The sequence below is a fragment of the Poecilia latipinna genome, unplaced genomic scaffold (assembly GCF_001443285.1).
Source record: "Poecilia latipinna isolate Pla-1442-1.1 unplaced genomic scaffold, P_latipinna-1.0 Scaffold570, whole genome shotgun sequence".
In the NCBI taxonomy this organism is placed as follows: Eukaryota; Metazoa; Chordata; class Actinopteri; order Cyprinodontiformes; family Poeciliidae; genus Poecilia; species Poecilia latipinna.
Genome location: NW_015113186.1, coordinates 280,016 through 290,490, shown reverse-complemented (window position 1 = coordinate 290,490; position 10,475 = coordinate 280,016). Strand labels below are relative to the sequence as shown.

Below are 10,475 nucleotides of genomic sequence, written 5' to 3'. Positions count from 1 at the left end.
TTCCCAGAAAACTGGGGAAAAATTAGCCCAAACCCAAGAAAGAGCAAAAAAAAAAAAAAAAAAAAAAAACTAGCTAGCTAGCAAGCAAAGGCTTACTAGTAGCTAGTTAGCAGTAGCCTTTAGGAGCCTCAAGTCACAGAATTTAATGAAGACGTCTGCACGGGACTCAAAACTGTTACCTGACACAAGACGACTTATACGAGATTAAATAGTTCTGCTACAACATTTGAGACTTGCAACTGATATTTAAGGACAGCTAAAATGGACCCTTCACTGGTCTTACAGACTGATCTGTCAACATCTGAACGTGTTATTTTTGATCTAAGGAAGCACAGCTTGTTTTTATTGAAAAATGTTGAATTGTTTCACAACCTTCCAGACAAAAATTGAACATTTTGTGCATACTGAAGCCCAGGCTTTCTGGGACTGCTGTTCATTTCTGCTAAGATTCACTCCGATAAAACAACTATTGCTCTGAATAGCAATCAGACAATGAGAATGCTGAGATAAACTGAATGTTTACACAGAATGAGACTAAAATAAATGCCGTCATGCCGGTGCCCAGACAATATTTGTCCTTGATGAGTGCAGACGACGCGCTTAACTACGCGGCAGGAGAAGCAGATAGTGCAGCAAGTTCTCAGAGTTTGCCATCGTCACCAAGCCTGAGCGATGGGGGGAATGTTCAGGCATTCTCTGACTGCTGAATGCCTTCTTTAAGTTGTAGGTGAGAAAGTGTTAGACTGTCAGGGCCGGCTCATTATCTCAATGATGGGGGCAAGTACTGGCACCGCTGTGCAGAGTGGGTGAGCCGATCACTCACTTGGACGACAGAGTGGAGGCGGGTGACGGCTGGTTGCCCTCAGAGGCTCCGTTGCTGGGGGAGCTGTGGTCGCTGTCGCCGTTGTTGCCCCAGGTGTGCTCCGGGGCGTCCTCCTTGAACTCCTGCCCTGACATGATTCGCTCTATCTCCTCTTCTGTGATCTGAAACACACAAATAAACCCGCTTACAGAACGCTCAATGAAAATCGGTGTTTTTCTCAGCTTAATTGAAAAGCGGTGACTGGCAGCGTGATGCTTTTTACTCAAGCGGCGAGGAGCAAGGACACAATCGCACAATGAAACAGGGAACTAGAGGAGAAAGAGAACGTGTGTGTGTGTGTGTGTGTGTGTGTGTGTGAGATAGTGTTCAACTGAGTGGCACACAGGCCTAAAATAATAGGATCCTTGCAGGTCAGAGCAGCCAGAAACACAAACAAAGGCCTCGATGAAAGGCCTCAGCACATGGGGCATCGTAGAGATGACTGGGGTCAATTCGCTTTCACTTCCATCAATTCCGCACATAAACCAAAACAGGCCATTTATTCCATATTAATGAGTGAAAGGTCCTCCTTCCGGTGGGGGCAGAAATAAAAGGGATTTTTTTTTATGGAAGTGGGCACTGCTGTGTTTTGACTCTGTGAATTGAGCAGGAAAGAATCGAACATATTACTTTAGTGAATAACGCCTCAACGCCACTTATCCTCATGTCCACTCAGCTTCTCTCACTCTCCTCCATAATGAAGCTGCAGCTGCATAGGAATAATCAGCAGCTGCACGATGGTGATATAACAAGGTCAGGGCTTGTTCTCATAACTCCACGAGCCTCCCTACGGTGAAAAGAGTAGTGCTGCACTACTGCGCCACTCAGACCATTACAAGCTGTCATTTAATGAATGGCTCAGTCTTTAAAGGCGGTCTCTTTATGCCAGGTATTTCTGGGGATAAAACGGAATAGAATTGTGTGTAGAAGTGGTTGTGTGTTGGACTGGGGTCAGAGCAAGTCACATGAAGCAACATTTGAGTTGATTTACCTGCACAGGCCCGATGCTTTTGTTCCTCCCTCCTGGCATGCCGTCCTCCCTGATTGCTGTGAGCCACAAAAAAAAGAAAAAAAAATGAACCCACATTTGTTTATATGAGTATGTATAAGAGCACTACCTAGTAGCAAAAATAGGAATTTTCTCTATGGCTCTGGTTTTCATCATAAGCCATGGATGACTTTTATTTCTTCTTCTTTCTTATTTCTGAGTGAAATCCAGGAAGAAATTCCCTACACAATTTAAAACTAATTTGGATTTAGTTAAAGTCACTGCAGACCCAATATAAACTAAAAGGTTAATCATTCAAGAAGCCCATATAGTTAGTAAAACTTTTACCCCACCAGGGGGCAGCATGTGGCCATAACAGGCCTCAGGCCTGGGTTCAGCTGCAGACATCTGAGACATTTCTGCTTCAGGAAGGGAAAAATATGACAAAAAGCTTGGGGGAGGTTTGTTTGGTCTCTAAGTTCAGAAGCTTTGAGTAAAATGAAGAAACAGTTTCCTGGCTTCACAGCAGAACTGATTCACTGGCTACTACTAATACTTTAGGAATCATGTTGTCAAGGCTTTGGGTTTTTCCAAAAGTTCCCACAGTGCTACATACGACCTGGTGTTAAAGCTAGTTTCTAGCTGGTTCTACAACAAGGAACCAGATTAGTTTTCTGTAGCCAGATACCCAACATCAGCTGTCATCACATGACCCAAAACGTCTTCTCCAGTAAATGTTTGATGGGCAGGGTCACAGGGCAGCAGGAAAGTTTATCTACACAGTCTTGTTACCTCAGCAAACATAAGTGCTAGCTAGCATCACCAGCTTCATTTTTAAACACTATTATTAAAAAAAAAGTCTGCGGGCAAAAACTCTTCTTAATGCAAGTCAATTTCTCATCCAGATTTAGAAACAGCAGTTAACAGTTATATGCAGGAATAATATAGACCAGCTGGTAATAGAAGAAACTGACTAGGCATGCAAGAATGTATCAGATTCATTGTGATGAATCAATTATTGAAATAATTGTCAACTAATTTACTAGTCAGGTAATTATTAACTAGAGTGTCCAGATTCAAAGTGCATTTGCTGAGAGAACAACACAGTCAGAGTAGCAATTAAGCCAAAACTGTACAGTATGTAATTTTGCATTTAAGGTATAAAAGAAGAAGAAGAAGAAAAAAAAATCAATCAAGTATTCCCTAAAGAAATGTTATTGCATTTAGGGAAAATGAAATGTTTATTTTCTTATCTCAAAAAGGAATTGAATGATTTTTTTTCTATCTACATATTTTATTATATTTATACGTATAAACAGTCAAATGAAAAATCTACAGAATGTGCCAATTTTTTATCCAATCAATCAATTAATCATCAGAATAGTTAATTACTAAAATAATTGTTAGTTGCAGTCCAAACTGACAGTTTATAAACTAAGAGAAACTAAAGAAACTAAAGGCTCTGCACTTGAATGAACCATCCGGCCAAGTCCAACTGTAAAAATATTTTAATATTCTTCTGCGTTTATTTGCATCAGATATGGACCATAGATAATCTATTTGCTTAAACTGATATGATTTTCCTTACCTTTGCGGTTCATCCCCATTTGCAGACACTTGAGCAGACGGCAGTACTGGCAGCGGTTGCGCTGCTTGCGGGACATTTCACAGTTCTTGTCCCGGCTGCAGCGGTACACCCGCTTGTTGCAGATGCTGCGCTTGAAGAAGCCTTTGCAGCCTTCGCAGGAGATGATGCCATAGTGCAGGCCTGTGGCCCGGTCTCCACAAATAAGGCAAGTACGCTGGTCAGCTGCATCATCTGCACATGGGGTTTGGGGGATAACATTTAAAACCATTATAACAATACATTTTGCTATTTTAGTCGCAGTTACACAAATACCAATTTAATAGCAGGTGCTGAAATCTTTGTGAAAGCCACATTTTTTTAACTGAGATCATGAGAGTTGTTTGGGATTTGGTAAGGTGACCCAGCAGATTCCTCAGCTAAGACCATGGTTATGTGAAAATTGGGCAGTAACAGGAACTCGGATGGAGAACTGAGATGTCTTAGGCATGTTTTATTCAGGAGCCCTGATGACTCAAAACGACACAACTGACTTCTTCACAGTCTCTCCCTTCCCTTCTGTCAGCAGCAGTATGGTAGAAGTGCAGTGGCCTCTGGAGCACAGAACTGTTCAGCTGTAGAAAAGTTGCCCAGCTAATCAGTACAAGTCAACCTGTAGCATCCAGATTAGAAATATTGTTTATTGATTAGGATTCCCATTAATCTTCCTAAAGTCCAATGGATAAAAACATACAAGTATTCATATGACAAATAAGACAATTTCAACATTAACTTATAATATGCATAAGATTAGTCGGACCTCACATTTTACAAATTGCACACATAAACCTAGATATAAAAAAAATACGATTTAAGACAAATAAGACCTCTGTGCTCTTTTGTTCCATAACTGAGTTGCTCTGTAGACAACTAATTTTTGTAGCAAGTTTACAATTAAATTTGTCTCACAAGAGTATCTGGTTAAATGCTAATGTATCTGATCAGGATTAATAGGCTTTTTGTAAAATGATTGTTTTTCTGTTAGTGTAACTTTCTTTATAATGAGTAGATTATACTGCAACCTAACCTTCAATAAAGGCCACAATATAGTGGGGTGTATTTCAATAATACTTGTAAAAAAACTGACATAAACACTAAGCATACAACATTAGTGATAAGATGTACATTAGATTAAACAATTCAAAACTGCTTTTTGTATTTTTTTTACGATTTCTTAATCTGATATGGAAATCAGTCAGATGATCAGAAGGAAAATCCAGAGAAAGCTGGAGGGGTAAAACAGTTCTGTGGGTGAAACTGGACTTATTGTTTGGATGTCAGTGCAGAGCATGGGTCCTGAGGAGCACAGGAAACCTGGAAAGGTTTCTACAAGGCCGACCAAAAAACGGCTTCCAATGTTGTTGTCAATTAGAAAATAAGATGTGGAGAAAGAAAATGGGAGACATTTTGTGCAGCAAATCAAACAGTTCCACACGTACAGCAGAGCATGAAGCGGATCAAAGAGAAATGAATCCTGCTTAAAATCCACCGGAAAAGCTACTGTGACAATCAGAAAAGTGCTGTGGAACTTTAAGGACTTCACAGGAAGGCAGCTGCTGGAAATCTCTTCTTAATCCCCCTCATATACCTCAAACTCTGATGGAGCCAAGAATAAAGTTCAGGTGCTTATTATACATATCCACAAACGCTGCAGCTTTAAACATCTTGGTCTTTCTGAGCCATCTCACATTCAGATTTGACATTTTCCACACAAGAGATGCTAAATGTAAAATAAATGAATTAAACTTTTTGATTTCAAGCAAAACAGAAGAATGAGATACAACAGATCTGAGATGTCTTGTTTCCACTAAACCTGGAGATAACCAGACATCTGATTAATGTTAGACTCTGATGTGATGCAACAAGATGCAGTAAACATACACATACGCATGCAGACGGTCAGACTTTTACCCGTCTCCTGAATTCTGGTAGGAAAGCTAATAACAGAGGCAGACAGACAGGTTTCCTAAAACTGACTCTGTAGGCTTCCTGTACTGTTTCATTAGAGCTGCTGGTTTTAAGCCATACTTACAGTTTCAGTTATTGGAATAGGACACATTACCAGACCACTGACTTGTTGCTGTCTTCATGCATGGTGCAGTTGGGAGCATCACGATATACCAGGGATTTAAAAAGTTTGCAGATTGATAATTGTAAAGACTCTCTCATAGGGCTGGACAGATTAATAATAAAAGTCTGTTCCTGTACACCACTGATAAGCTGGCCAAAATAAGGATTCTATTTTTGGTCGCTACAGAGATAAAAAGACAGTCGGCATGGAAATTAAGGAGCATCACCCACCACTCTCCTACAAAGTTGGTGCTACGTAGAAGCTACAGTTGTGAAGCTACGAGTAGCATGTTCATAAAGCAGACAGTCCAACTGACTAGCTAATGTTAGCTTATTATACTTAAAATGTTAACTCTGTAAAGGGTATTCAAAACAGGAAAATATTCTGTGGAAAAATAACTATTCATTTAAAGCCTGTCAGAGCAAAGAGAATTAAAAGCATACTGAAGAGTTCTCCCCGTCAGCAGTCATGAATGCTAAGGCTAGCTAGCATGGCAGTTGCTTCTCTGCCATTAGTACACAATGTTGCCTGACAGCACTGAGAGGAGGTGGAGGAGCTCAATTTTATCACAGATTAAAATTGTCTCATAATTTATTGGCACAATTTTGTTACAGTTGTAACGAAATTGATGAGGGACTATCATTATACCATTACATTATGCTCAAAAAAGTTGACTTTACATAATACCTCAACTTTAAGTATTTTAGATTCTTGCTGAAGTTCATGTATCAAAATCAAATTTTTACAGATAACATTACTATAACAATTATACTGACTTGTTAATGTAAATTGTTATTACTAAAATTATTTTAATAGAAGTCAGAAGGCTTGATGTTTTCTGCTTGAAATTAAATTAATTTGATTATGTTTAATATGTTTGTGCATTAACCATTTCCTGCCCGTGGATCTTGTATGAAGTCTATCCAAGACTGTCCAGATGAGATTTTGAAAGGCGCACTTATACCCACAAAATATAAATGAGGAAAAGTATCTGTAATGCACACTGAAACAATAGCTTCTTAAGTCAATGATATTGAGGCTTTTTAACTCCTTACTGCTCCTTATATTTAAATTGCATACATGGTATTTTAGCAACTGTCATCATGGTCAGGAATTTGACCTGTGAACCTTGTGTGTGTGGATGAAACAGTTGAGAAATCCAAAACACACAAGGAGAGAGATGCTGCTGTTTGCTTCTCAAGATTCCTGACATTTTGACTGCAGTACCACTCCCCTCCCCCTCCATAAAAGTTGATCAAGCTAAGCAAAGGGTGCAGTGTTTTAACAATAAACACATCAAAATGACATTATCTTTATTATTGAAATGAGCACCAGTAAGCCCTTCTTTCCATGGATGTGTATTCTTGAGAAAGACAGTCCACCAGAGGCATGCAGCTGAACCCAGAGCTAAGCCTGCCAGAGAAAAGAGGTTTTCATAGCAGGCTGAAGGGCTGATGTACTAAAGCTAATTAGAAGGATGTGGAGGGGGTGAATTGAAGGTTTGTGGGGCATATCACATAAAGACCCTCCCAGATAATGCATGAGGACTAGAGGTCTTCTAAAGCCCTGAACAGATTACCATTTAAATGGTTGGAGGTTTAAGTTAAGGCTGTGATGGGAGTTCTACTGTACAGAGACAATGGGATGTCACACTGAGAGCCCATCCTGGGATTGGAATTTAACTATTTCTCTGATTAACCTCTTACAGAAAGGAGGTTAAGACCGTTTAAATGCAAGCTCTACAAGTCAGACACCGGATCTGTTCTTGACTCCGTCGTATATGCTCTGCGTGAAGATGTGCTGCAACATGAAGCTCTGTGAACAAAGCTGAGAAAATGTGCGTAAATTATTCCCCCTGCAATGTTCCTTTGACTCAGATCTTGGAATGACACAAGACCAAATTCAACTATGTTCTAGTCTCCAGTTAAATGTTGTTGTGGTAGCGTGCTTAATGCGTTTCTCTGTTTTCTTGCATCCAAAACTGTAGCAACACCATCACAAAATCAAAAAGACAAGCAGTAACACACACCACTGTGTTAAGGAGAATCTCAGTACAATCATGTGAGTAATAAATTCACATCCACCTCATAGGCACCTCTGCTATAGATTAACAGCTACAGTAACATTTGTGACAGCATCATGTTGGTATTAAAACAGAGTGCAGCAGAAAGAACGTCCTTGTTGTGTTGATGTACAGGTTGAAATCTCATACAGATAAATTGACTGGCAAAAAACAACAATATATTAGTCTGGGAATGATAACACATCTAATCGCTGTGTGGTCACCGTCTGTTGATGGAGATTTCTGCAGAGTATTTACTCTCCAACATCTACAGGCTCCTCCAGAAAAGCACACACCATTTCTGACAATTTCCTTGTGCCAAGGCTCAGCTAAAAAGTAGGACAAACTAAAGATTTGCACCAACATCCCTGCTACCAATGCAAGCAGGGTTGGTTCACAGAGTAGGTGGTGGTAGTAAGTTGACTGAGGATAATGGCTATTTGGCTTTCTGAAACCAAAAACCCAGGGTATGCACATAGTTACCCCAGAACTTACTCAGGATTTTCACTTGTCCTGCTTTCTGAAACAAGGCCCTGCAGTTTATTAAATGATGCTTATAATGACGCCACAATGTTTATATAGAGAACTAACTATGAGTGTAACCATGGCATGACTGTTATCGTTTACATCTGTGAATTACACTGACTGCAGTACCTGTACTGAACACATGGCATCACTGCTAATAATATAACACAGCTGCAAAAAGAGGTAACAGGATGTACACTCAAACAGAAACAAAATGGGACACAGAGGCTGAATTCACACCAGCTCTCTTTAGTCCACTTTAATCCAATTTCAGTCCTTTTGCCTAGAAAGTCTGGTCCATTTGTGAAGGTGTAAATGTGTAATTGAACTCTGATGTGGATCGAAAAAGTGAACTTTGGTCCGCCAATAAAGTTCACTTTAATTCGATTAAAGTGAACTCTGCCGTGGTCCAAATGCACATGTGGATGCAAACAAACCGGAGACTGTTCCAAAAGCAAGAAGAGGACTATAACGCAGGACATTCTGGGAAAATACAACAAAAACAAATATGTGAGTCTAGCGAAAGAAATGACTTGTGTTCTTTTACCAAAGATGAAAGGGAAATCCTACAACTGCTAAAATCCAACACCACTACATTGCTGTATAGATTTGTGGAGAAGGAAGAGGGTTTTGCTGAACAGTATTGTGGGAAAGCAAACTGTACCAACTGAAAATGGTTCCCCCTTGAAATGAATCTAACACCCTTTGATACATTTTTGCTTGACTAAAATATGTGGTACTTTTTAAGTGCTAAGCAGTCCACTCATTGCAATTTTGGGATATCCAGTATAACACAACAAGTTTCTGTTTTGTATTTTTTAAGATTTTGTCTTCCATATATGAGTGACAGAGGATTCTGCAGTGAGTTTAGAAACAGGTCAACAATGAAGAAAAAAAAGCCCACCTTTGGTGTGCCCGTGCTCAGAAACACAATCCATTCTCACTCAACGCCTTATGTGAAACTCCCAACTTCCTTCATCACGATGGCAATTAGCCTTCCTCACTCAGGCTTATTAGCCAGATGTATGACCCCCTCTTTCAAGTGCATGGCCACCATATAATCAGGCCGATTCACACCTTCACACATTTGATCTCAGCGTGTTACCTCCTATGACTCCTCCTCCTCCTGACCTTAGATGACACTTAAATATTCATGACATTAATGTAGAGATTTTACGATGAGCCTGGAGCTTCCTCGACTCCGTGGTGTTGGAGTTTCATGTTAGACATTTTCCCACACCGCAAAAAAACCTCCGTTTTAAAAAATGAGTTGAAATGAAAAAGACACCCCTGACAGGTTACATAATGTAGTGTAAGTTATTGATAATCATAATACATTTTACTTAAGGGTGCTTTTCTAAAACCCAAGCTCACCTTGCAGAAAGAAATAAATAATTATTAAAAAATAGCAGGTCTGTAAACATTACTTAACAGTTAAAATCTGTTTAACGCAAATAGGCCAGTTTGAGCAGATGTGTTTTGAACTGTGATTTACCTGCATTCCTAAAGACTGAAAGAAGTGAATTTCAGTCGAAAAGCAGAGCCACTGACAGTTCTGTTTACCATGGTGACATACATGTGGATGCTGGAATATTAATAATAATAAACTGACAAAAGTAATAATAAATAAAAATGTACCAAAATTTAGCCAATGAAAATCAGACATTAGTAGTCACTGTGCTGTTCGGTGGCACAGTAGACATGGAGCCCTGCAAACCAAGGAGAGAGTTGCCTTAGGTTATTAGAAAGAAAATGATACACCAGCATGGTAAAAGGTAAAGGCTACTACACCATTTCCAACAGCTTGATGTTTCAGTGACCACAGCTGCACATATTATTCAGGAGTTAAAGGTCAGTTGGACTGTAGCCAACCACTGAGGCCACAGCAGGAAAACTGATGACAAACTAAAGAGAAGGATAATATGAATGGTAACCAAAGAGCCCAACCTTCAAAGAAATAAAGGTGAACTCCAAGGTCAAAGTATATCAGTGTCACATGGGATCATCCATCATTGTTTGACCCAAAAAGAACTTTATGAGAGACAATCAAAGAGGAAAGCAAGGCTTAATACAATGAGACTGGAATTTGCCACAATGCAAAATGGCGAGCCACAAAGCATGTGGAAAACTGAAGGAAAACTGAAGCTTTTTTACGTGGCACATCAGCTCTGTGTTCACAGACACTATAATACTGCATAGCAAGAAAAGAACACTGTCCCCACTGTGAAGCATGGAGGAGGCTCAGTTATGCTCTGGGAGGCTTTGCTGCATCAGACACAGGGTGCCTTGAATGTGTGCAGCAGGCGATGAAATCTCAAGACTATCAAGGCATTCTGCAGAAAA

At 39.8% G+C, this 10,475-nt stretch overlaps 1 protein-coding gene across 2 annotated transcripts in view; it reads right to left on the bottom strand.

Annotated features, from left to right (window-relative positions):
* Positions 1–10,475, bottom strand: part of nr6a1a (nuclear receptor subfamily 6, group A, member 1a) — a 134,230-nt gene that overhangs the window by 16,640 nt on the left and 107,115 nt on the right. For both annotated transcript variants that reach the window (XM_015041827.1, XM_015041828.1), the window contains 3 exons: positions 3,439–3,669; positions 1,854–1,909; positions 824–984 (listed from right to left, as the gene is read on the bottom strand). In XM_015041827.1, the coding sequence (XP_014897313.1) occupies positions 824–984; positions 1,854–1,909; positions 3,439–3,669 (448 nt within the window). The remainder of the gene's footprint in view (positions 1–823; positions 985–1,853; positions 1,910–3,438; positions 3,670–10,475) is intronic.